This window comes from Nyctereutes procyonoides, unplaced genomic scaffold (assembly GCF_905146905.1).
Source record: "Nyctereutes procyonoides isolate TBG_1078 unplaced genomic scaffold, NYPRO_anot_genome, whole genome shotgun sequence".
Lineage (NCBI taxonomy): Eukaryota > Metazoa > Chordata > Mammalia > Carnivora > Canidae > Nyctereutes > Nyctereutes procyonoides.
In genome coordinates, this window is record NW_026575052.1 from 51,783,049 (window position 1) to 51,810,362 (window position 27,314).

The window sequence follows — 27,314 nt, forward strand, 5'->3', positions numbered from 1 at the left end:
CAGAGAGGAAAGAAAAGACCTTTACTTGCTTATTTACTTGATTGAAATGTCTACAAAGTCTCCTCTTTTCTCTGCGGCTCCGTTAGGACTGGTTTCACAAGGTTTTGTTATTTTTCTTCCTTTACGAAATGCGCCTTATAAACTGCAAGGTAACTATGGTTAATTGTTGTGTTAATGATTTTGACACAACTGAGATGCTTAATGAAGTGACTAATTAAAATGTGTAATCACTAAAAAAGAATTATGTCTATCCCTATTTTTTTTATTGAAGAATATAATCTCTGGGTGTAAGATTCCATTAAATCAGTTTGATTTTTTGGCCAGTATTCGTATGTGACACGGTTAAATAGTTCTAAATGTTTCCACTAAAAAATAAAAATAAAGAAAAAATCACTGAAATACTCTTAAGTGGGATCATATGAATTGCTTAACAATTTGGCTTTCTTTCAAATTTTTCAAAAAAATTTTAAAGATTTTTTATTTATGAGAGAGCCAGAGGGAGAGCATGTGCGTGCATGCAAGCACAAGCATGGGGAGTGGCAGGCGGAGGGAGAGGGAGAAGCAGGCTGAGCAGGGAGCCCTATGTGGGGCTTGATCCCAGGAGCCTGGATAGTGACCTGCTGAAGGCAGAGGCTTAACTGACTCAGTGACCCGGGTGCCCCCAGTTTGTCAAATTTAATATCAGTGTAATCTTTGTGCATATGAAGTTCAGCCAATTACAGATTCTGCTTTTTTTTAATTTCAGCCATCTCTTAATTTCTATAGCTCATATTTTTCAGACCTAAATTTCATCAGAAAATTGGTTCTTTAATTTTCAGTCAAAAATAAATTTTCCATATGTCATTTGAAGGAGTGCTGGCTTTATTAAATGTTGCTTGTTTCTACCAGTAACGTTCATTATAAGCTTTTTTATCATCTTATTGGAAGAGTAATGTTTGGTAAGGCATCGAATCTGGAGGCATGATGGAGTCAAAATGCCCATCTCTACTTCAGTGTAGACCTCTCCCAGATTTATACATTTAGCCCTGTGGTCTTTGCATCTCTAGATCTGTGTACTTCCTTCTCTCTTCTGTGTCTTAGGTCTTCAGAGGCATTGCAAACTTCATACCTTCAATATTTAGTTCTTGATTTCTTCTCCACATTTTCTGCCTCAATATCTCAATAATCTGATCTCTCTCACCTTCTTACTTCAGAAATGAGGGCTGTGCTTGAAATCTCTCTTCTGCCCCACCGCCCTCCCCACCCCACATCCGTTCCTGTACCCTCTCATCTTATGGGCCATCATTAATTGCCTAGACATTTATTAACTTCCTGACCAGCTTCTTCCCCACTCCTAGTCATCTGAGTTTTCCGTGTTTCCTACACAGCAAGAGTGATTTTTCATGCAAATTCGGTTGTCATTTTTTTACTTATACCTTGAAGTTGCTGGCTTTTTGTTCTAGAATAGAATCTAAACATAAAAGACCGACTCTAGGGATCCCTGGGTGGCGCAGCAGTTTAGTGCCTGCCTTTGGCCCAGGGTGCGATCATGGGGACCCGGGATCGAATCCCACGTTGGGCTCCTTGCATGGAGCCTGCTTCTCCCTCTGCCTGTGTCTCTGCCTCTCTCTCTCTCTCTCTCTCTCTCTCTCTCTCTCTGTGTGACTATCATGAATAAATAAAATATTTAAAAAAAATGTAAAAAAAAAGTAAAAAAAAAAGACCGACTCTAAGCCTCTCTCTCCCACTTATCTTGTTACCATTCTCTCTATTGTTTGCTATGTTTTAGCCACATGATCTCTTTTTTAGACTCTCTAATAAACTAGTCTCATTCCCAGCTCAGGGTATTTGCACATGCTGTTCCTGTTCTTGGGAACCCCATTCCCCCTCTGCATGTCCATGGTTAACACTTCCTAATTCTTCAGTCTCAATTTAAAGGTCAGTTTCTCAGAGAAGCCTTGCTCTTTAGCTTGTATCTTGTCTTGTAATACTTGTACATCTTCCAGAGCAGTCACCGCAACTTCTAATTTTTCTTTCTTTTTTTTTAAGATTTTGTTTATTTATTCATGAGACACACACACACACACACACACACAGAGGGTGAGACACAGACGGAGGGAGAAGCAGGCTCCCTGCAGGGAGCTTGATGTGAGACTCCATCCCAGGACCCCGGGATCACGCCCTGAGCCGAAGGCAGCCACTCAACCACTGAGCCACTCAGGGATACCAACGACTTCTAATTTCTGTAATAAATCTTGAGATAATGTTTAAGGTCTGTCTCACAACCCTAAATACCTGAAAGTAGGGACCAGGCCTGTTTAGTTCATGGCTGTATTCCCAGTAGGCAGTGCTGTTATGAACCGAAGAGTATTTGATGTGTGACCTAAAATAAATGACTGTTGATAATCTCCACTTTAAAGATGATAAAATTAAGCCTTAGGGAGGTGGTTGAGTACCTTGACCAAGGTTGTATAGGTAGTTGCTAATAGATGTGTTTATTCATTCACTGACATATTCATCAAATATTTTGGGATGCATTTATGTCAGCCCACATGGTCAACCCTACAAGTATAGTAGTGAGCCCAAATAATATCACAAGTGGGACATTGGTGGTGCTGTGGGAGGAGCATTTATTAAGTGAGTCAACCACAAGTAAGATCTAGATGTGGAGGTGATTAGGATCGTGCGGTGCTGTGACTAGCAGTGGTGGAAGGAAGCTGTTTTGAGGAGGTAACATTTAAGCTGAGGCTTCATGATGAAGTTGAGCCGATGCTTTGAAGAGTTGGATGGGTTGCGTGGCTTTAAAAGTCATGTTCTTTTTTCTTTTTCTTTTTTAAAGATTTTATTTATTTATTTGACAGAGATAAAGAGCCAGACAGCATAAGCAGGGGGAATGGCAGAGGGAGAAGGAGAAGCAGGCTCCCTGCTGAGCAAGGAGCCAAATGTGGGATGTGGGGCTTGGTCCCAGGAACCTGGGATCATGACTTGAACCGAAGGTAGACGCTTAACCTGCTCAGGCACCCAGGCACCCCTGAAAGTCATGATCTTAACTGTTGTGCTCTTGTTTGGATTTTATTTTGACAGGTATTTATCTTACTTAACTGGATTATTTATCTCCGTTTTATTTCACTAAGTATTTGAGGTGGCAGTAGTTCCACTCCTTGTTAGTTTTTAAGGAAGCAAAGTATTATTCATTGTATAGCCAGAATTTGTAAGTGGAATAAGGTGTGATGGATGAAAGGTGGCTACAAATTCTTTCTCATTCTTTTTCTTTCAGGAGGTTAAGTCTGTTTGCCCTCCGCTTGAGTCTGGGTTGGCCTTGTGTCTTGCTTTGACAAATAGAATACCCAAAAAAGTGAGAAATAGAAGTTTAGAAAGAAAACCAAGAGAATTTTAGAGATAAAAGCAATAGTTATCTTGCTTCTATTTCCTTTTTTTTTTAAATATCTGAGACTTGAATTTTGTTTACATAATACTATAGAAAATAGGTGATGATTTTAATAAATTAACAGATTTCAGAATTTTAAACCTAAAAACACAGAATTATTTGACCAGTTTGAAAGTTTTTAATGTGATGTAAAAGAAGATTTGCTTCCTTGTTGCAATTTTAACACAAGTTTTGCACATAAAACTTGAGACACTAAAGGTCTCTGGTTTCGTACTTACGAAAATACAGAGTAGAGGTACTTCCCTATTGCACTAAGTATATCTGAAAACACTGGATGTTATATATAAAAATGTACAAGACTGAAAGGTGAAGAGGAGGAAGGATAGTTACTTGGTGTATTGGGACCTCGGAGATGACACAGAGCTGAGTTCCCTGGGTTTTTTTTCTTTTTTTAGAAATATTTTTAAATTTTATTTTATTTATTCATGAGAAACACACATACACACACACACACACACACACACACACACACACACACACAGAGGCAAGACACAGGCAGAGGGAGAAGCAGGCTCCGTGCAGGGAGCCCGACATGGGACTCCATCCCGGGACTCCAGGGTCACACCCTGGGCCTAAGGTGGCGCTAAACTGCTGAGCCACCCGGGATGCCCATTCCCTGGGTTTTCTTTTCTCCTCGTATGTCTCAGACGTGGGCCTGAAGATGTAGCAACCCAGCAACACTGAAGGGCTCAGACCAAAAGCCTCCAGGAAAGCCTACTCCGGGCAAAAGACCAGGAGAGTGACAGCCCCAGAGACAACACTTTTGGAAAACACTGCAGCGCCTACTCTCACTCTTGTCTACGGCTCGATGGAGAATCTAGACTTTTACCTTTGACAGTGGTATCAGAGAAGGCTGGGTGAGCAGCCAGTGGCGTTTTCACCTGTGTTGGGTGATAGGAACATGCTCTGCCTGCTGGGGTGGTTTAGGGGAAAACTAGTAGAGATTCAGGAATGTTACCACTGCTTGGTGGTAACAAGGCCACATGGAGTACTGTAACAAGGGCCTCTCTTGCAGACAGGGTGGTATGAGTAGAAGGCAAGGGAGAGGTCGGACTCTCAGGGAACCCAGTACTTCGAGGAGTAGCTCCACCCAGGGTCAGCGGAGGCCGAGTGGAGAACTCTGCCTTGCATCTCCACCTTTGCAGACACCTGGCTGATATAAGAAATTTCTGTGGCCTGCTATATTAGGAGATTTAAATCAGATTCCAAGTCTGATAATATGAAATCCAAAATGTTGAGGCTGCAGTTGAGAATTACGTGTCATAGGAAGAACTGGGAAAATCTCAACCTGAATAAGAAACGACAACTGACAGTAACACAGAGATGTCGCAGATGTTAGTATGATTGGACAGGAATTTTAAGACAGCCGTCATGAAGATGTGTCAGTGTGTAGTTAGTGATGCTTGGAACCCATGGAAAAACAAAATCTGAGGAAGAAAACACAGGATATAAATAAACAAATGAAAATTTAGAACTGAAAAATGTAATTGAAGGAAAAAACCCAGTAATGGCTGAACAGCAGAAAGGAGAAGACAGAGGAAAGATGTGTCATGAAGATGTGTCAGTGTGTAGTTAGTGATGCTTGGAACCCATGGAAAAACAAAATCTGAGGAAGAAAACACAGGATATAAATAAACAAATGAAAATTTAGAACTGAAAAATGTAATTGAAGGAAAAAACCCAGTAATGGCTGAACAGCAGAAAGGAGAAGACAGAGGAAAGATTAAAGAGATAGAAACTGCCCAGTTTGAACGACAGAGAGCAAATAACTGGAAGAAAGTGAACAGAACGTCAGGGACCGGTGGAACTTTGACAAAAGACCTTTCTTTCTTTCTTTCTTTCTTTCTTTCTTTCTTTCTTTCTTTCTTTCTTCTTTTTTCTTTCTTTTCTTTCTTTCTTTCTTTCTTTTCTTTCTTTTCTTCTTTTCTTTCTTTCTTTTCTTTTCTTTTCTTTTCTTTCTTTTCTTTCTTATAGTCACAGAGAGAGAGAGAGGCAGAGACACAGGCAGAGGGAGAAGCAGGCTCCATGCACCGGGAGCCCGATGTGGGACTTGATCCCGGGTCTCCAGGATCGCGCCCTGGGCCAAAGGCAGGCGCCAAACCGCTGCGCCACCCAGGGATCCCCAAGACCTATCATTCTTGTTATGATCCCAGAAAGAGGAGAAAGACAGTGGGGCTGAAAACGTATTTGAAGAAATACTGGCTGAATATTTCCTAAATTTAGCAAGTCATAAACCTATTGAATCAAACTTAGTGAAACCCAGATAAGATAAACTCAAATCCTTTCTAAGACCCATTGAATTCAAGCTTCTGAGATTTAAAGACAAAAAGCAGTGAGAGAGATGTAAGTTTACCAGTAGTGGGAAAACAATTGGAGTAGATTTCTCATCAGTGGCCATAGACGCTGTAAGGAAGTGGCATATTTTTCAAGTGCTGAAGGAAAAGAACTGTCAACTCAGAATTCTGGATCAAGTGAAAACATCTTTCATGTGATCTGTCACCAGCAGACCTACCCTAAGATAATAACTAGAGGAAGTTCTCTGAACAGAACGGAAATGACGTAAAGCAATGTGGGGACACCAGGAAGGAAGAACAAACAATGGAAAGAGCAAACACTGGTAAATTCAGGAGACGCTCCTTTCATATTTGAAGGTTGAAGCATAGCTCTTGATGTTCTCGGTGGAGGTGGTGTTTCACTTGACTGTCGCAAGTGGGGGAGTGTAAGGGGATGGGAAGGAAAGGTTTCTGTATGTTACCATGAACTGGTAAAATGTTGATCATCAGTAGCCTGTGATAGTTGTGAAAATATACCTAGAGCAATCACTGAAGAAAGTCATACAGAAGAGGTAAACTCAGAAACTATACCATAAATTAAAATGAAATTCTAAAAAATGTTTAAATAACCCATAGGAAGAAGGAAGAAGAAAAAAAAAGAACGGAGATTGACTTATATATTAGGAACGAGTGGCATTTATTCTGTGCGTGCAAATTTGGATTAGCATTTGAAAATCATCAGTGTAATTGATCTGTTAAGAGGCTAAAGAAAAGCCTTACCATTAAGTGATGCACACACACAAAAAAACATGGCAAAATTCAGCATGTAATTGTGAGACTCCGGAGGGGAACCTTCTCATCTCAGTAGACCGAATCTACAGTTAACATACAGCTAGTATCATACTTAATGGTCAAAAACAGGTTTTTTTTTTTTTTCCTTGAGGTCAAAACAAAATAAGAGTGTTGTCACTATTTACAACATAGAACTGGAATTTCTAGCCAGATCAATAAGGATTAGAAAGGAAGAAAAACTGTCCTTTTTTTCAGATGACATAATAGTCTACTTAAAAAAATGCCAAAGTATCTATAAGAAATCTCCTAGAACTAAGGAGTTCAACAAAATAGGATACTACCAATTAACCTGAAATGGAATTAAAAATACAGTTTTAGGGATCCCTGGGTGGCGCAGTGGTTTGGCGCCTGTCTTTGGCCCGGGGCGCGATCCTGGAGACCTGGGATCGAATCCCACGTCAGGCTCCCAGTGCATGGAGCCTGCTTCTCCCTCTGCCTGTATCTCTGCCTCTCTCTCTCTCTCTCTCTATCTCTCTCTCTGTGACTGTCATAAATAAATAAAAAATTAAAAAAAAAACAGTTTTATTTAAAATTATTCAGAAAATAAAAATTCAGACTTGAGTATAAATTTGAAAAGACATATGTAGGACTCCTTTGTGGAAATTTACAAAACTGAGGGAAGAAAAGATGATCTCAATAAATGAGTCATATACCGTATGCATAGATCGGAAGGCTCAACATGATAAAGATGCCACTTCTCTCCAAATTGAATAGACTAAACAATTCCTGTTAAAATTCCATGAAGATTTTTGTAGCTTTGGGAAAGATTATTCCAAATTTATATGGAAAGGCAAAGGAACTAGAAGAGCTAACACAATTTTGAAAAAGATTTAAGTGATAGGAATCACTAAATGATTTCAAGATAGCACAGTCATTGGGACTATGAATGGCAGGGGTGCCTGGCTGGCTCAGTAGGAAGAGCCTCTGGCTCTGGATCTTGGGGTGGTGAGTTCGAGCCCCATATTGAGTGTAGAGACTAAATAAAGCTTGAAAAGTACTGTGTTGTTTGTAGAGAAATAGATACATAGATCAGGTGAACAGAATAGAGAACTGAGAAATAATCTCACGTAACTATAGCCAATTGATTTTTGATCAAGATGCCAAAGTTTCTCAACACATTGTAGGGTGGATAGTTTTTAACATGTGCTAGAATAACTGGATATTATCAGCAAAGAATGAAATAAGAAAACCCAAAAGAAAGATATTCTTCGATCTAAACTTCACAGCTTGTTGCAAATATGAACCCAGAGGAGCTTGTAAATTTAAATATCGTGTACTAAAATTTAAAGAAGAAAACAATTTTTTAGGAGCTAGGATTGATAAAAAGTTCTTAGACATGACTCTAGAAGTATGATCCATAGGAGAAAGATAATTGATCAGTGGGATTTCATCAAAATTTAAAAGTTTTGCTTTGGGAAAAACCCCTTTAGGATAAAAGACAAGTTACATACCAGGGGAAACTTGGCAACCCGCACACCTGACATGTAATTCATGAGGGAAAAATGGAGAACTGTCAAATCTAGATAGTAAAAACCCAATGTCCTATTAGAAAATGGGCAAAAGATGAGGGGAGACATTTTACCGTGAAGGGTATTTAGACTGCAGATAAGTGCACAGAAAGATGTGGAGTATGAGCAGCCCCCAGGGGAATGTGCGTGCCACACGTGAAGACCGTGGCAAGGTACTCTGCCTGTCCGGGCCGCTGAAATTCAGCATAGTGAACGTAGCAAATAAGATTGGAGAACAGGATCCTCCTGCATCGATGATGGGACTAGAAGAGATTAGAGTTCTTTGGAGAATATTTTGGTGGTTTGTGTTTTTCACATTGCCTAGAGTATTTGAGCACAGTGGACTAAATAAATCATTAAAAGTGATTTCACTTGTTTCTACTTTTTTTTTTTTTTAATGTGGCTACTAGAAAATTTGCCGTTGTGTGTGTGGCTTGTGTTGCATTTCTCTTGGACAGCATTGCTGTGAGGCTAGGACATGTGATTAGACTCTGTTCTCTCTGGGGAGGAGGCCAAGGCTGGGAAGGTTAGTTAACGGAAAACTGTATTTTAAGCCCTTCTATGCTAGTTGATTTTTTCAAAACTTGTTAACAAAATTTAATAAAAAATGACTTCTTTGACAAAGGCTGTGGTCTCTTTCTTAACAAAGATGTATTTTTAAAAATATTTATTTATTTACTTATTTACTTATTTATGGAAGATAGAGGTGGAGACACAGGCAGAGGGAGAAGCAGGCTGCCTGCTGAGAGCCCAGTGCGGGACTCAGTCCTGGGAATCCCAGGATCACGCCCTGGGCCGGAGGCAGGTGCTCAACCACTGAGCCACCCAGTCCCTCTGTCTTACCAAACATTAATTTGTCACATTCTAAATGACATAGTAAATACAGCCACAGTAAAGGCGATTGGAATTTAAAGTACGAATTGTTGACCATTTTTTCCTTCATTTTAGTTTGCCATATCCGAAATCAAGTACTTGTTTTCCTGTTGTTTAGCTTATTGCAGGAGGGAGCAGGACATCACCTTCTAGAAGTAATGCCCACAGAAAGCGGGACTTGCTCTGCTGCTCGCCAAGCAAAACAGAAACGCAAATCTCACAGCCTTTCCATACGAAGAACTAACAGCTCCGAGCAAGAGAGGACAGCTCTGCCCAGAGAAATGTTGGAAGGACAGGTGAGTTTGTGGTGATTGTGATGTTCTAGAAATAGCCAAATACATAGAGGTCTCCAAAGTAGAGAAAAAGAGTGGGTTACCAAAACAAAACAATCCCCTCTTCCCTTAATAACCCATTAAAACAACTATCAGATATAACACCTACACAGAGACACATGTGGCTAGTGTGACTGAGGGATTTTTAAGATTGTAATTTATGTTTACATTTAAATAGCCACATGTGGCTGCTGGCCACCATATTGGACAGTGCAGGTAAATAGCCTAGGATACTTTTTTTGTTAGGTTTATTTAGGTTTCTAGTGGTGAAAGTCCTGCACCCTCCTTTGCTAGCATCTTCTGGAGTTAGCTGCCATTTGAGGTTAATGTGTCTTTGCATGGCCTTGTGAATGCCCCTCCTCCATTGTGATGTAAGACAGTGGGTGATGGCGTCAGGGTAACCCTCGTGGAGGTCATGTAGAGTCCTGCAAGCTGAGCAGCCTGGCTACCACGCCGCTCAGAGGGTCCTCGTCTTTGTGTCGTTGGCATTCCCTCGACGGGGCCGCCTTGTTGAGGAGTTCCCTGGATGGCTGAGGTGAGGTGCTCTGTCTGGCTCAGCAGGAAGACAGTAGCGGTGGTATCTGTTACCAGCAGTTGGCATGGTAGGTGAGGTGGAGGGGTCTGAGATGACCAGTGGATTCGAGTTAAACAGCAGCCCAGTGCTTTCTAGACAAGGTTACGGTCATTTGTTGTGGAGCGGTGCCCTCCCACATGAAGATAGTGTGAATGAGCCGTGGTGGTGGTTCACGCTTCCTAGGTTCACAGATGTGCATGCTCAGTGCGGGGGCGCAAAGCCCGTGGCTGCAGAGTGCTGCTGAATCTGTGCACGGTGTGCACACGGGCCTCCTGCATCCAGGATGTGCTGATGGGATCAGGTGTGGGTTTAAAAGCTTTGCCGAGTCACTGGCTTTTGTGTCCTGAGTTTTTTTCCTGAAGTGGTACCCAGAGCTCAGCACTTCTCCGTAGGGTCTGTGCAATGGGACGGCCCCAGCAGCCTGGCCCGGAGTGCGCTCACGTGGCTCCACGTGCCTCTTGGAACAGGTCTCGTCTCCCTGCGCATCCCGCTTCCTCATTGTCAGGTGAGGTTTGTGTGGACATCCCAGTTCTGTCTCCGGTTACGATGACCGTCTGCATTTACTGCTTGATGAATGTCATAGTTCAGTTATTGACTAACAGGATCTAAAACACTGTGGGCATAGGTGAGTAGGAATTAATACACTGAGGAGATTTGGCCTTGCTGTAGGGTGCAGACAGGCTTCTCTCCGGGTGCCCTGGTGAGAGAGACTTCTGGACGAGGGTGCAGGAGGAGCGTGGTGCAGAGAGGGAACGGAATATGCAAAGGCCCCGAGGCAAGGTGGGGAGCGCGGTAAGTGTTCACGGTGATGGTCTGTTTTACTTTTCACTGTTCCTTCAAGTTCTCTCTCTTTCTTTTCATATTTTTCGTTGGCCCTTTAGAGGGGTGCTGATGGAGGCTGTGTTACCATTCTGGTAGGTTTTAGGTTTTGAACATGTGACTTCATAAACAGTTTTAACTAGTTTGTCAAATTTACTTGTACATCATGTGATTTTAAAACATTGCTGAAATACATAGGCCATTAGAGGTCATTTTGCTTCAAATTTTTGTCTTCTTGGAACTTAATCAGGAAGTTGAATACACATTGTATGTCTTTTTATTTGCAATTCATTAAATTCTACTTGAAAATACTCGTAAGTGTGGAAGGCACACAAAGGAGGGCCCAGGCCTTGCCCTCTGGAGATGGGAGCAGTGTGTGCACTCTCCCGTCTCCCCATCTCCGGCAGCGTCCAGGAAGTACGTGCGTGTGAGCTCAGGTGGTGCCGAGGACACCGCCCACCCTTTTGTACCTAGAAGTTTGGCAGAGATGTAGCTTCTGCTCACGGGCTTCCTGTGAGTGTAGACGCAGCTGCAGGTGTACAGACACGTGGAGAGGCAGGCATGCAGAGCGTGGTGCTGCTGGGCACGGAACAGTCCGGTTTTGTCGAGCTTACACGTTTTGCTCTTCCAGGTCAGATTTCTCGTGTTTCCCTCTTCCCTACTCTTGTAGGTATTCAGTGTAGTTGCAGGAAGTGTCCAGTACTTTGCCTGAAGCACAGTAGTTGAGAGAACTCTGAAAGCACTTCTATTAGCATATAGTTCATGGTAGAACTTAAAGGCTGCGAATAATAACACTTCATTTATGGGAACTGTTTTCCTTCTCTACAGATTTGAAAGTTTTTGAATAAGGTAGGCTTATTCCTTCCCGTGTTAAAGGAGAAATGTTCCTTTGAAGAAGTGCCTGTTCTTGAATCCTGTACTCTGCTGGATGGCCACTTATATTGCTGGATCGTAGTTTCGTCTATCTGTAGAGATGTGAAAATAAGTTCTTTAAACATTTTACGTGTAAGAAATGAGAATTTAAGACATGACAATTGACTTTGGAAGAGTTTCTCTTCATTTTGAACAGATTCTTCCTTTTCAGGATTCTAAGCTGCCTTCCTCGGTTCGCAGTACACTTCTGGAACTGTTTGGTCAAATAGAGAGAGAGTTTGAAAACCTTTATATTGAAAACTTAGAACGTGAGTATTTCCTGTGTTAATAAACTTCTATACAGTTTTTGGGTAGACCTTCACCACTGTGTCTGCTTCTACTCAGTATCATGTGTAGTGACGTAGAATCCCACAGACTTAGTGACTTCAGGCTCAGTAGTCAGAAGCCTGGCGTGGCTCTGTCACCACACTAAAACCCAGTGTCGGGGTGCTGTGCTCCTGGAGCTGTGAGGGGGAGCCCATCTCCGGCTTATGTGCCATGTGGCGGGTTGCAGTTCCCTGCAGTGTGGGGATGGCGGTTGCCGTCTCCCTGTTGGCACTCCCGGCCTCTCGAGCCTGCCTCGCTCTTCGCCTCGAAGCCTTTTGACTCCACCTTCACAGCCGTCAGCAGCTGGAGTCCTCCTAGCACGTCCCAGGGCCATTCCTCGGACGGGAGGGGAGATGGGTCACCGGGTCATGCAGGGTGACCTCCCCATCAGAAGTCCTCCCCTTCATTGCACCTGCAGGGCCCCTTCAGCATGGAAGCCATGTGCCCACAGGTTACTTTTGGGGTGGGTACTATTGTGCCAGCCTCACTTGGCCACATTGCAATTTTATGAAAAATAAATGCATCTCATAACCACTCCTACATAAAGTACACTGTATATTGAGAACTTCCTGAATGTATTATCTGTTTGACTTATTAAGGTAAATCAAAAGAATTTTTTAATTAGCTTATTAGCTGTGTTTTTTCTTTTGAAATTTTATTTTAGAAGGAATGCCTGCCTTTGCTTAAAGAATCAAGCAGCATAGGGGCTCCTGGCCAGCTCAGTTGGCTCTTGATATTGGGGTTGTGAGTTCGAGCCCTACATTGGGTGTAGAGATAACTTGCAAAAAAAGAAAAAGAAGCAATATAAAAAGATAATTACCATTATTACTCTTGCCTGTCGACCTATTCCATTCTGCAAAGGAAAACATTTTCTGCATTTTTTGCTTTTAGTTCTTGTGATTATTTTTGTAAACGTAGTTCGCTTTTAACTTGTCAGCTTTAGGCCATGTGCATTCAAGCTTCCCTGTGGAACATCAGGAAACAAACCTGTCCTGTACCTACTCACTGTTCCATGACTTCACAGTGCTAATTATTTTTTTAAGGTGTGTGTTGATAAAATTTATACTATGCAAATGTAACTATAATCTGCTCTTCATGCTTTCTGCCATGATTTCAGAATTGAGTAGTAGTAAACAGCATTTGCCTTAAAATAATTTTTGCTCTAGAACTAAGTGATGTGATTGAATCTGTAGTGAAGAGAATGTAATCCCATGTCATTTAAACTCTGCTCTTGGACAATTTAGTATTTTGTTTTTGGATTCTTATTTAAGTTCATCTTGGAAATTTATAGATTATTCAAAGTTTTTATGAAGTAAAAATTAGGTACCATGCACTACTTCTGATTTTTTTTTAAGATTTTATTTTATTTTATTTTTTTTTAAATTTAATTTAATTTATTTTTTTTATTTATGATAGTCACACACAGAGAGAGAGAGAGGCAGAGACATAGGCAGAGGGAGAAGCAGGCTCCATACACCGGGAGCCCGACGTGGGATTCGATCCCGGGTCTCCAGGATTGCGCCCTGGGCCAAAGGCAGGCGCCAAACTGCTGCGCCACCCAGGGTTCCCTTTAAGATTTTATTTATTCATTAGAGAGACCGAGAGAGAGGCAGAGACACAGGCAGAGGGAGAAGCAGGCTCCCTGCGGGGACCCTGATGTGGGACTCGATCCCGGGACTCCAGGATCACGCTCTGGGCTGAAGGCAGACGCCAAAATGCTGAGCCACAGGGATCTCCACTGCTTCTGATTTTTAAGGGTTTTTTCTTTAAAGTATCAGTTGTAATGACTAAGTGTTAGTGAGTGTCTGTTGTGATGTAAGGCCTTCTTTCTTATGAATTCATGCAGTTGGTTGAAGAAAAGAATAGGATTACAGGGGGGTGCCTGGGTGGCTCAGTCAGTTAAGTGTCCGACTTTTGATCTTGGCTCAGGTCTTGATCCTCAAGGTCATGAGTTCAAGCCCTGCCTTGTTCTCCATATGGAGCCTACTGAAAAAAAAAAAAAAAGAACAACTATAGGATCACAAACGACTAATGCTAGAGGTACTTTGAGTTTACACAGTTTCATGCTGACTGGTTTTGATGGGCGCCCCCATGGCCTGTGAGCAACAAGCAAGAGCGCTCAGGTGGATCATCAGCTCAGAGCCTTTGCCCTCAGCCTCTCCGTGGCCTGACCCAGCCCCTTCATCTCCCTGGAGCCTGAGGAGAGGGTGCCCGGTGCTGGGAGGTGGCATGGCGTAGTGGCAGGTGCACGGTCCTGGCGCGGGGGGATGTGTGGCCGCGTCATGGTCCTGCCGCGTTGCTGCCGTGGCTGGGGTCTGTGGCCAGGTCCCTTCCCTGGGTGTTGCTCATCCCTGTGGGTGGACGAGGAGGCCTGTTCCGGAGGCCTTGGTGCCAGGAAGAGCCTCAGCTGAGTGTCTGCTGATTCTCTTCTTGATGACTAATGTCCTTCCTCTTCTTGTGCTGTGGCTCTGTGCTTCCTAGTTTCGTCTCCTCACTGTCCCTCAGTTCGTCTGTTGTATAGGATCCTTGCTTGGCGCTCTGTGGTGCCACACAGCAGTGGCCACGCTTTGTCATGGTGTGTGTTTACCCCAATTTCAGCGTCCTTAGCTGGACTCTACACATTTCACTAAATTTTGGACGGTCTCAGAAAACTGTCCATGTAGAGAGTAAAGTACAAAGAGCTGGAGTGCAGTCCAGGAGCCATGCTCCAGAGCCCTGATAGCACAGTCCTCCCGCTGGCGGGGGGGGAGCGCCGGAGGGAGGGGGCTCCGAGTCTCTGACAGGCGTCTTGAGTTTTTTGAGAACTCTCTGAACTGTGATCTTGTGCCTCAGGGGTACGTTCATACCTGCATTAGAGGTATTTCTGTATTGACGTTCTTTTGTACTCAGGTTCGGGAAGTGCGTGTCTTACGTCTTTGAAAACCACTTTTTTATTCTCAGTGCGTAGGGAAATCGAGACTCTGAATGAGCGCTTAGCGGCTGAAGGACAAGCCATCGACGGTGCGGAACTGAGTAAGGGCCAGCTCAAAACGAAAGGTGAGGGTGAGCGCGCTTGATGGGGTTGCCCCAGCCTTTCCCCCAGGGCCTTCCCCCTGGGGTTGCCCCGCTCCCCGCTGGTGGGGGCACGTGGGACTGAGCTTGGGCCGTGGACTGATTTGCTCGGTGCTGTCAGCAGTCCTGGGCAGGCCCGGGCGGAGAGGGGGGAGGAGGCCCTGGGGAGCCCGGCCTCTCGTTGTCGCAGTGCTGTGGCTGCCTCACCCGCACAGACAGACACACCCTCGGCGTCCACCGTCCTCCCGTGCGGGATGAGAGCCGGAGTTGGCTGGCCTCCGCATGCCCCGCTGAGGTCGGCCCGCCTGGCGGCTGTGCGGGTGTCCCAACTGTCCCTTCTCTGTCTCTGCAGCCAGCCACAGCACCAGCCAGCTCTCTCAGAAACTGAAGACCACATACAAGGCCTCCACCAGCAAGGTATGCCGGGCGCTGGCCCTCGGGCCGCTCCTGTGGTATTTGCGCTGCGCCGACGTGTACTTGAAGCTGCACATTTTCCAGTTAGAAATATGTAACCGGCAAAGAGGAGCTTCTGGTGTGTAGAGACGCTGGGCTTTTGCAGGGAGTACCCTGGGTGTGCACACCAGCCCGCTGCTCCGCCCGGGTACTTGCTGAAGGTCAAACGTGTTGTCTTTTTTGAGGGAAGAGACATTTTGCGTTGTTCTGTGGCTTGGGGCAGAGGCTCTGCGTGTGGAGAATGTGCTGCTGGGAAGCAGCGAAGATGTGCTTCTGAGCCACAGCCACGTTTCCCCGTTTAGCCTCCTCCTCTTTCTCGTTTTCTAAGTATCGTATCTTCTTGAAGGTCTGTCTCCAGGGCTCATAGGGACACTTGTGATTTTTGGTTTTTAAAAAATTATCTTGTTCTGACCCTCTGAAAGTGGCAAGGATTTAATTATTTGGAAACAAGTTTACCTGTGAGGAGGGAGTTCTGCGGTAAGGTAATATTTTGCAGTAACTTTGTGTGCATTTTTACTTTGGGGTGTTTTGAATATACAAAAGATAAATTAATTCATGACCGTAACAAATGGACGTTCCTTTTGCTAAACCTGAGGGAAAAGTTGAAATTTGTGGTGAGTGTGCTGTGGCAGCGTAAGTAGTTCTTGGTAACGTCCTGCGTTTCCCATTGTTTTCCTTGGGGTTGGAGTTACTGAGCAGGACGTCCACGGTGAGGTTAACTGCAGTCAGTAGAGCACATGTGGTCCTACGGCTGCTTCTGTTGATTTGAAAATTTTTAGTACTTCTTCGTTATTAAAATATGAATGTAGATTACATTTTCTAATATGAATGTAGATTACATTTTCTTGTGTTTCCTTTGATAACTCTAAAGTAACTGCTTAATTAAAAAAATTTATTATGTATTTAGCTTATATTTAAGTTTTTAGATGTATTAGCATTAAACTTTTATTCAAAACGTGTTGTAAGATTATGTTCTTCGTCATCTGACCTCGGTATGTTATTTTGAAGTATATTGTTCATTCCACCGGGTACACCTTATTTATACAATGTACAGTGTTAGAATTTGGGGACCTTTAGGGTATTGCTGAAGTAGAAGATGCAAGGAGTGTGTAAAGTTATCCCTTATTGGCATTAGTGAAAACCAAGATTTGGGCCAAGGGAAGGATACGTACTAGAATACTCTGCTTTTAAAAAAAATATATTACAATATATTTAAAGCCCCAGTTATTTTAGATCTTTCAAATTAATGTCCATGTATAAGAAATATGCTATTACTGATCTTTATTGTGTGCAGAAAGGGATAATATTGTGAGATGTTGTCTAAAACTTGAGGAAGGACTCTGATACCAGAGTCTGACCCGTGGACTCTGATCCATGCTGCGGCGTGTGTTCTTGGTGGTAGCACGAGGCGGGAATGCACTTAAAGGCAGCAGTACTTGCTTCCTGACTCAGCCCCGACGGCAAGCAGTGTGCTCGGTGCTTGGTGCTCCCACGTGCATTCAGCAGACCAGAAGAGGCCTGCCTTCCTGGGCACCTGAGGACGGGCCGCTCATGTCTGCCGGGAGGAAGGTGTGCCTGTCTAAGTGGCAGTTGCTTTAGAGAAACTTGCGGAATGTACATACATGTTTTTATTTATTTATTTATTTTAAAAGATTTTATTTATTTATTCATGAGAGACAACAGAGAGATGCAGAGACACAGGCAGAGGGAGAAGCAGGCTCCATGCAGGGAGCCCGACGCGGGACTCAATCCCAGGACCCTGGGATCTTGACCTGGGCCAAAGGCAGACGCCCAACTGCTGAGCCCCCCAGGCGTCCGTCATACACGTATTTATAAAGATAACTCACTCTCACTGTGAAAAAGCCCTTCCAGTTTTGTTGAAGTGCTTTAGGTTGCATCTTAATTAAAACGATAACTAGGACGTCAGGTGAAAGCATCACTTTTGTCACTTCATTCTGCTTTTCTGTCATGAACGTTCACTCTGAGTGATTCAGTCTTTGTGGGGCCTCTGCTGTCTTGAGGGAGTCAGGATTTTTAAGAACAAAGCGTAGTGAGCGTTTGGAAGCAACACATGAAGTGATTTGTTACAACATTAATGAATTGCATATTGTCTGGTTCCAAAATCCCACCAGACTCGGGGTTGGCATGAGTGTTGAGTGGTGACGTTCTGTTGTTCCTGCGTGCGTGGGGTTGGCGAGGAGTGTGGCTGCGGTGGCTCATGTCTCCGGACAGCCACATCTGTGTGAGAAAGGGCAGGAAGCTTCAGACTTATGTGGGGCGGGCTCCATTCTCTCCCGTGTTTCGTTATTGAACGTCCTGGTGGCACCTTACACCAGCAGAGAACTTGTCCTGTGTTGTGGGGTCAAGTGTCACTAGTTTAGATGCGATAGGAGCTTTCGGAAGGAAAAAGAAGATGGGTTTGCGTTTGAGCAAGTCCTTTTATAAAATTCAAACTGAGTCAGACGAATTTCTGCCGAAAGAGTCCGTCTTCATTACACATGCTGTATTAGTTCTTCTCGGCTTCAGAGGACAGTTGGATTGTTCACACCCAAGTTGATGTAACAGTGGATCGTGTTGTAATGTCTTTATCCTAAGAATGAATTTAGACTGATTTTCTGGGCTTTGTTATATCAGTGTTCAAAATAGCTGTTTAATACCACAGAGTTGTCTTTTTCACTTGATTTTATAGTTTTATTATTCTGATTAATCTTTTATTCTGATTTGCTTAAACGCTGAAAAGCCATTCCGTCTGAGAACAGTTTAAAAACCAAACTCTGCAGAGTTGTGTTTCATTATTTCCTTTCTCATGCACTTTCTATTTTTCCTTGTAAGAGAAAGTGAGATTTGTTTGCTGTATCATACGAGACCATTGTCACCCTCGTGTGTACCTTTGTGGTTCTCCTGTCTGTTCCCTTTGGACTGTGAGCTGCCCGGGGCCGGGGCCGCTGTTGCTCCACGTGCGTCTCCTAGAGCAGTGCCGGCCCCAAGCACGCGCTCAATAAACAGTATTGGACAAACCTTGTCTGTTAGAAGTGTCGTCTTTGGATTCCTCCCCACCTTGGGCTCTTTTCCTCCTGATAATATGTGGTTGGTGTAAATTACCAAAAATGGGGAAAAAATAAAATTCCTCAATAATTCAAGCAATTTTAAGGGTGTGTGTATAACTTCCCAACTTTCATGTCCTGGCAGCTCTTTTTTTTTTTTTTTTTTTTTTAAAAAAAAGAATCTGGAAATTTGGCTGATGGTTTGGATTTGTAGAAGAGCCTTGCAGCGTGTAAACAGACCCTTCTCTTCTCCGTGGGAGGACACACGTGATTTGCCAGGGGTGTCAGGGTCTTCCGAGGCCTTAGGATGGCCTTCGTTCTTCCTTTGTGACACCCAGCTGGAGGGATGCTGCTGCTTACACTTACGGTGTGTTCCCTTAATGCTTGAAATAGCCCGTTCAGAGGCTTACGCAGTTCAAGAGCTCTTACTCAGTTTTACCTTTTTTTTTTTTTTTAAACTTAAATGCATTTGGTCAGTAAATTGTCTATAATACTCCTTCCCGTCACGGTTTTAGATCGTCTCCAGCTTCAAGACCACCACGTCGAGGGCCGTGTGCCAGCTTGTGAAGGAATACATTGGCCACAGGGATGGCATCTGGGACGTCAGCGTGGCGAGGACACAGCCCGTGGTGCTGGGCACTGCGTCTGCTGGTGAGTCCGCAGCTACTCCCTCTACTTCGGGCACAATAGCCAGTGCAGACACCTGACCTGCCCATGTTGGTGGCAGCGTTGGCTCTGGACGCGGGCAGGAGGCCTAACAGTCATTGAAACCAAAGCACGTGGCCCTGCGTGCTCCGCGGGTGTCGCTGCAGTCCGCTGGTGTGATGTCGTGTGTCGGCGTGAGCAGACACTGGCATTAGGTCAGAGTACTGTTCTCGGCAGCGTAAGGGAGAATGTCGTTTACACAGACCAGGTAGTTTTTTGATTGGCTTTCTTGTTACTCCCAGTTGAGTGCGTATCTGCTTGAATTGTGAGGCACGGCCGAGGGAGGGGCCGTGTGGTCTCGTTCTAGGATTTAAGTGGAAGCAGGACCCCTGGTAGCCCTGTTTGCCTATGGGACTCCCAGGGCAGGCATCAGAAATCCTTTTTTTCTCATTAAAGATGTTTTTTTGAAAGCTATCCAAGGTGTATAACCTAATACTCTTTCAGATTAAAATTGCTAAAGTTAAAAATGGTGCTCACTTGTTGAAAATGACCTTTCTACCTTGTGAGAAGTTACTAGGTTCTGCTTTTTATTTTTTAAGATTTTTGTTTATTTTTTATTCATTTATTCATGAGAGACACAGAGAGAGGCAGGGACACAGGCAGAGGGAGAAGCAGGCTCCATGCATGGAGCCCGACGAGGCACTTGATCCAGGGACCCCAGGGTCATGACCTAAGCCGAAGGCAGATGCTAAACTGCTGAACCACCCAGGGATCCCTGGTTCTGCTTTTTAAAGAAGTAGAAAATGTTGCAGCAGTTAGAACCATGAAGAAAGTTCTTTTTCTTGTTTAAAATTATATTTACACACGAGCATTTCACCATGTTTGGAAATTACAATTAAATGAGAAAGAGTCCTTTTTGGTCCCAGAATTTTTTTTCTTTAAAGATTTTATTTATTTAACACACAGAGCACAAGCCTGATGTGGGGTTTCATCCCAGGACACTGGGATCATGGCCTGAGCTGAAGGCAGATGCTTCACCAACTGAGCCACCCAGGCACCCCTATCTCAGAAATCCTGTTTGGATCATTTGCATTTATTTCCCAGATTTTCCTGTTATATGAGAAGAAAGGCCCAAAAGAATATTCTTATTTTAAATAATTCGTAACTGAATTTGGGTTTGCATTTCATTGTTCCGTGATACTTTGGAAAGTGTTAATTCAACAAAACAACAGTCTTGTCCTGTAGGGACTCAGGCGAGATGCAGTCAGTGTGACAAGGTGCTGGGAGTCCCAAGTCCTTGGTTTTCTATTTACTACATCCCTGGCCTCAGTTGACAGGTCACAAACTTCTGTCTCCTCGGAAATGGTTTGATTAGTTAATTATAGATTAGTGTAGAAGAGATGCTAGTGAAAATGTAACTTCTCCCTTTTATTGAAATGGCCATAAAGTTGGTGATGGGTCAGTTACTCTTGTTCTTTGGATCTTGCAGATCACACGGCTCTGCTGTGGAGTATAGAGACGGGGAGGTGCCTGGTCAAGTACTCGGGCCACGTGGGGTCAGGTGAGCAACCCTGAGCGGGCGGTGTCTTCTGATGGGAAGTGTGCTGATCTGGTTGCGGGGGCAGGTGGGTCCGTGGTGGGTGGTCAGGGAGGTGCTGTGCCTGGAGCAGTGTGAGCCGCCCTGACCGCAGGTAGGACTTGGTGTGCGTTGCCTTTACCGTTGCCTAGAAAGCCCCAGGTCAGCGAGTTTGGAACTGAAATACATGTTTGTCAAAGGCCGTGTGTTCATTTCAGAGGTTCCTTTACAGCCTGATGCGGCTTTGCGTGTAGTGGGGCCCCGAGGGGCTGCTGTCCTCGCTGGGCTTCCTGCCTGCATTTCCTGCTGCAGCAGGCACAGCAGCTTTTCCTGCCTCCTGAGTGCCCCCTGCAGGGGCCCCTTCCTGCATCTTGCACACTGCCCTCTGGGGGCCCTCCACGCCAGCCTGTGTGCTGCCTCCCGGCTCCTTCTCCCCCCACACAGCAGACAGGTCCAGGGGGTGCCTGGCTTCGCCCCACAGCTCGGTGTGCCCCCACCTGCGGGCCTGGGTGAGCCCCCTTCGAGCAGCGGGGGCGTATCGGTTGTCCTGTTGGGGCTGTGAGCCACACCCCTCCGTCGGGGTCTCGTGTCCTTCCACACGGAGTCTCTTCTGGTGGCCGCAGGACTGCGCCTGGACAGGTGGAGGCGGTGCTCAAGTGAGCGTGTGCTGCAGCCTTTGTCTCCTTGCCGCGTGCTTGTTCCTCGAAAGACCTGTATACGGTGAAACATGTACACGTCGCCTACGAATGAAGTGGATGTTTGGCCGCCTGTAAAGTATGACCGCAGTCCCCTGCCTCCTTACTCCACTTGCCCAACACGGAGCCATTTTAACAGCTTCATGTATTCTGCTTTCTTCTTCCATTTTTCTGAATAGCCTGTTTTATTATTTCTGAATTTTTGAGCTTTAGACGAGTGATTCTTCCTGAGGCACCGAGGACCTGACCTGCTCCCTTGCCACATATGTCACCCTCCACTCTTGTCCTCGCCAAGTAGCTACAGCGTGACGCATTGTCAAACGGATACTCAGATTTATCTAATTATGGCGACGTGTGTATTGTTCACAGCTGTCCACGTACGTGCTCTACTTGCCATTGCCTTTTTATTTGGCTGGTTTCTGTGTATCCCAGACTTATCCCTGTGCTCCACCCCTCGTGTGACATTCCTTGCCCGTGGCCAGACTCAGCGCAACATCTCTGTTCCCTAGTTGTTGCTCTTCTCCCTTCTTTGGAACCTCCCCTTCTGCTGGCAGCTTTGACCCCCAGCTCTTCCGGGGTGTCCTACATGTGTCCCTTCCACGTTCCTTCTGTGCCAGCAGATGGGGTGCAGCACTGCCCTGGGTTTGGTGAGGCCGGGTAACATGCAGTGGGACGCCGGTGTGTCTGGCCTTCCCTTCCTCTGCGGCCGCTGTCCTCCAGGGCACTGTGTGTGTGTCGCTTGTGTCCTGGCTTTTGCTTTCCCCACTGGAGGGTCCCTTGAAACTAAAGGGTGGAGTTCTGCCCCCTGGGATTTCTCATCCGTGTGACTCACTGTAGGTGGTGCGACACATGTCCGTCCTGGCTGGTTCCTCGCGTGCGGGTCTCCTGTGCACCTGCCCTCTGCCTCAAGGGTCCCATGCTGAGCTGCGCAGCTGCCCCTGCTGGAGCCGCCGCACCCACCTGGAGGCCTCCGTGCAGGAGCTTGTCCTTTCTCCGTGTGCTATTCCTCTGACGTTTGTGTTAAAGTCAGCACACAAACCATGTACGGATCGGGTGTCTTCGAAGCTCCCTGTGGAGACCACGTGTCTGCTCCCGGGCTGGCCCCTGGGAGTTGAGCTAGCTGCGTGTGGGGGCTGCCGCCAGTCTTTGACGAGGGTGCTTGCGGGGCTCCCTGTCCTCTTCTGCATTAGCCACGATGTGCTGACTGGGGGGCGGCGTAGCTCCAGCCCGCCCGCTGCCCGTGGCTCCTGAGCTTGTCTCCAGTCCCGCACCCATTCAGTGGCACTGTCCCTCAGTGAGATCCGTGCTAGGTGTCATGTATTATGCCGGTGTAAACAGTGCTAAATATAGCCAGCATGGCAGCTGCGAACAGTCATTAAGCGCCTGCTGTATGCCAGTTCTTGGCTGAGCACTCAGCACATGTTCTTTCACGCATACCTCATGGGGCCTGTGAGAGAAGCTGTGTCTGTGCCCCGCGTCACCAGGAATGAGTTCCAGGTCACATAGACGTAAAGGTGCAAAGTGGCTGCTGATCTTACAGTTGCCCCTTGACACTGGGGCGTTACTCCACATGGCCGTTGGTAGTTTAGGCACAGCTGCCACTGGCTCTTTCCATAGTGATCTGTCGTCTAGAGTTAATAGGGTGTCTTCTAGCATTTCCAGTTCCTCAGAAAAATAGAATCCCAGTGATGTAGTTGGCTGAATCTTCCAGAAAGCCCTTGCTCCGGTTTGCTGAAACTCCTGTGTATTCTTTTGCACACCGTGCACGTGCTCCTGTGTGGGTGTGATGGCTGATGCCCCCCGTGCCCTGATCCAGGTCAGCTCTGTCGGGGTGACTGGGAGACAGGGTTGCCGGTTCCCCAGGATGAGCTCACTGGGGGCAGGGAGGTCCCAGCGACTAGGCCCCCAGCCTCCGCGTGCCCCCGGCCTCCATGTGCCCTCGTCCTCCGGGTGCCCTCGTCCTCCGGGTGCCCCTGGCCTCCCTTCGCGTGCCCCCCAGCCTCTGCGTTCCCTGGCCTCTGCCTGCCCCCCAGCCTCTGCATGTCCCCGGCTTCCGTGTGCCCCACAGCCTCCATGTGCCCCCGGCCGCCATGTGCCCTCTGGCCTCCGTGTGCCCCCAGCCTCCACCTGCCCCAGCCTCTGTGTGCTCCTGCTGCTGTCTTGTCCCTGCACTCCCTCCTCCATCATGCAATCCAGCGCAGGAGCACCCCCTGGGAAGATGGTGGGCAGATTACCACACCTGGAGGAGGACGCTATCCGCTCTGATCCTGACCTGCCCCGAGCTGGCAGGGGCCTGCCTTCTCCGTTCCTGGGGGCTCCTTGAACGGGACAGGAGGAAGGGTGGGCTGTCACCCTGCGCCTGCTGTATTCCTTGTCCATATGTCGTCTAAGTGTGGTTTCTGTTTCATCCTGAAGTATTTTAACTCTAGATGGTTTCTTTATCTATGAAAAGAAGTAGATTATTCGTATTCTTCTTTGTGGTCTGTACTTTGTTGACATGATAGTTTATATTCAGTTGTGTTTTTGTGTCTCTAGTCTCTAATGTGTTTATTCGTTGCCTAATTGAATGGATCTAATATTGAACTATTATAATTCTTTTAAAGTTTTCTTGTGATACATGCTGTAGTGGTGATAAGTATTTTAAACCTGTTTTTGTAATTTCTTTCTTTTTTTTTTTGCAGTAAATTCTATAAAGTTTCATCCTTCAGAGCAGTTGGCTCTTACTGGTATGTTGATTTTTTCTTTTTTTTTCCTTTTTGAGCAAAGTTATTGATGATCTTGAAAGAGCTGCCTCTCACTGGTGCCTTACACAAAAGTCACAAGGTCATCAGTAGCTGTTTTGTGTGAAACTTGAGAAATGGAGAAAGAAAAGCACATCAAGTAGAACTTTTTAAAACCATCATGGATCGTGAGTTAGATGAGCTCCTGTAAGAGTGCAGGTGACTCTCTGGGAGGTCCTCTATGACACCCATCCTGGTTGCCCGCTTTCCTGCTCGCCCTGGGTGTTTCTCCGCCGAGGGCACTGGGTTCTCCGCAGCCCTGTCACTGCTGCCGAGTTCCTAATCCTGTACATACCTGAAACCGAGAGGGGGAAAATAGTGGCCCAGGTCCTGGTGATCTGCGGGGCCAGTGTTTTTACTCCTTTCTGAGTAGGGCTCCTGGGCTGTGGGAGTGTGGGTTTGCTACCATTTTATATAGTAGTTTTTTTTTTCTTTTTTTTTTTTATAAATTAATTTTTATTGGTGTTCAATTTACCAACATACAGAATAACACCCAGTGCTCATCCCGTCAAGTGTCCCCCTCCGTGCCCATCACCCATTCACCCCCACCCCCCGCCGTCCTCCCCTTCCACTACCCCTAGTTCATTTCCCAGAGTTAGAAGTCTTTATGTTCTGTGTCCCTTTCTGATATAGTAGTTTTTAAAAACACTTTCATTGTTGGGCTGAGGAGTCTGAGACACATAGTCTCCTGTGACTTTTGGGGACCCTGGCAGTGATCTTGAAGGTTAAATGGTTAAATGTTTGGAGAGAGTGGAAGTTAGCAAGCTTTTTTGTGAAGGACCAGAAGTAAATGTTCTTATTTTTGAGGGCCACATGGTCTGTCACAAGTCACATGGCCACATGGTCTGTCACAAGTACAAGTACAAGTCTGTGTTAGTGTGAGAGTGGCAGAGGTGGTGCCTGGGTGAGCAGCCACGGCTGTGGGCAGCCAGCCGTATCCTCATGGTGGATAGCAAAGCCTGCCTGGCTTTGGCCCGTGGGATAGAGGCCAGAGGATGAACGTGGGGCTGATCAGGTGCTTTTCCATGGGAGCAGAGTGTGGTGGGAAAGTCACTTTGGGAGCCCCCTGCGTGAACAGGCCTCGGCCACAGCTAGTTGATGCCTGAATGAACAATTGGGGAATAAAGTAAGGGGGACTGTCCACCTTATGAAATTGTTGGGTGTGTGACCGTGAAGAGGGAGACCAGTGACTAGCAGAGGTGGGGCGGGGAGGAGATGAAGACACTTGAGAAGAGCTGCTGGAAACCGAAGCAGAGCACATGGCGCTGGAGAGAGGCCTGCACGACGGGGGTTTGCGTGAGGTCAGCCGGGGAGCTCCCGTGACAGCACAGGATATGTGCACCACCCACACAGGCTGCTTTGGGGGACATCGGCAGCCACGGAGAGGAGTGGGATGCAGGTACCCGGTGAGGGGTGGGATGCAGGTACCCGGTGAGGGTGAGTGTAGATACCTGTCTGGCCTGTCCGTGGGCCGGTGTGTGCCCTCACTGCCCTGTCTTTCGGCCCCGTCTTAGCGGCACCTTGCACGCTTGGTGGGGGCAGGTAAGGTCTCAGCACTCACGGGGGCCCGGCAGGTGGTGAGCCCATCCGTATGGAACGGAGGGAACACACACTTGCACGGGAACGCCTCGGAACCCTTACGGTCAGAAGCTGCAGCGTAGCGTGTGATGGGTTACTAGAGTCCTGAGGTTAGATAGATGGTGGATAAAATGTAGGTGTAAATTTTGCTTGGCCCTTCGTAGCTTTTTACCGCAAAATGAAAGAGGGGATATATTTTTTTAAAGATTTTGTTTATTTATTCATGAGAGACCAGAGAGAGCGAGAGGGACAGAGACACAGGCAGAGGGAGAAGCAGGCTCCATGCAGGGAGCCCGATGTGGGACTCGATCCCCCGATGTGGGACTCGATCCCAGGACCCCGGAGTAATGCCCTGGGCTAAAGGCAGGCCCTAAACCACTGAGCCACCCGGGCTGCCCGGGGGGATATTTTTAACCACTGTCTTAATCATACACTGAACCTCCTGTCAGTGGCTCAGGATCCCGGAGTGACAGAGCCTAGCAGAAAGCACGTTTTACATGTGTGCACCTTGCGTAATTGTCCCCTCATTTCTGTCCTCAGCTTCTGGAGATCAGACCGCCCACATTTGGAGTTACGCTGTCCAGCTGCCGACACCCCAGCCCATTGCCGACACTACTGTAAGCAGCACCTTTACTTACCCTGAAAGCGCGACACGGGGTATGTTGGTTGGGTTCTGGACACTTGCAAAGCTTAGGATAAATCTGTAGTACCTTGTGGATTGGATGTATGTGACCCCCCTGCCCCCTCATCCCACAGTTGGATGCCCTAACCTGCCAGTGTGGCTGTATTTGGAGATGGGCCTCTAAGGAGGTGGTAATAAGGTCCTGAGGCTGGGGCCTTGGTTCCATGGGATTAGTGTCCTTACAGACACAGAGAGCTTGTGTGGCAGCCGTGGGAGGACATATAGATAATCCAGGAAGGCCCTCACTGGAAACCGAACTGGCCGTGCCTCCATCACGGGCACCCCGTGTCCACACAGGCCAAGATGGTGTTGAAAACGTGGGGCTTTCATTTACATGTGCATTGTTTGTTCTCACCCCACTTTCCTCAAATACTAAACATTTGCCATTAATATTTAAAAGTTGTATCCTTAGGTCATGTTTCTGTTGGTAAGGTAAACCGTGTAAGTCCGTTTGTGTGATTATCGTGAGGTTTTGCTGCAGTTAGGGAGAGGTTGCGTACTGAGGCTTAAACCGCAGAGCCTTGGCTGAGCTTTGTCCTGTCGGGTGCAGCTGTTCCCCTCAGCCCAGCACCCTGTGTTTGTGGCCACACGGAGACCTCGGGCGGCCTCCCGAGGGAGACCCCTCCCCGGTTTCCCCTGCTGGGCAGTGTTCTGCTGTCTGGTCTTCCCAAGCGGTTAGCCTGTCCTGTGCTGCGAACATGGGTGGAGACCCACCAGGCACCTGAGCGCAGGAGGAGCTGGCCTGTGTGCTCAGGCCGTAGTCGGACGGGAGGATGGCATGTCTTTACATTCAATTGTAATTTTTTTTAAGGGTTTATTTATTTATTAAAGATTTTACTTATTTATTCATGAGAGACACAGAGAGAGGCAGAAACACAGGCAGAGGGAGAAGCAGGCTCCCTGCAGGGAGCCC

The 27,314-nt window shown here is 46.3% G+C and overlaps 1 protein-coding gene across 5 annotated transcripts in view; it reads left to right on the forward strand.

Annotated features, from left to right (window-relative positions):
* The window catches only part of WDR37 (WD repeat domain 37), a 55,832-nt gene that overhangs the window by 4,311 nt on the left and 24,207 nt on the right, over positions 1–27,314 (forward strand). For 3 of the 5 annotated variants that reach the window (XM_055331164.1, XM_055331163.1, XM_055331165.1), the window contains exons 2-9: positions 9,052–9,229; positions 11,743–11,839; positions 14,838–14,933; positions 15,301–15,365; positions 18,961–19,096; positions 20,580–20,651; positions 24,043–24,087; positions 26,260–26,336. In XM_055331164.1, coding sequence (XP_055187139.1) covers positions 9,092–9,229; positions 11,743–11,839; positions 14,838–14,933; positions 15,301–15,365; positions 18,961–19,096; positions 20,580–20,651; positions 24,043–24,087; positions 26,260–26,336 — 726 coding nt within the window. In that variant the 5' untranslated portion in view covers positions 9,052–9,091. Of the gene's footprint in view, positions 1–9,051; positions 9,230–10,332; positions 10,632–11,742; positions 11,840–14,837; positions 14,934–15,300; positions 15,366–18,960; positions 19,097–20,579; positions 20,652–23,186; positions 23,702–24,042; positions 24,088–26,259; positions 26,337–27,314 lie in introns of those variants that run through there. The other 2 variants (XM_055331166.1, XM_055331167.1) reach the window with 2 other exon arrangements.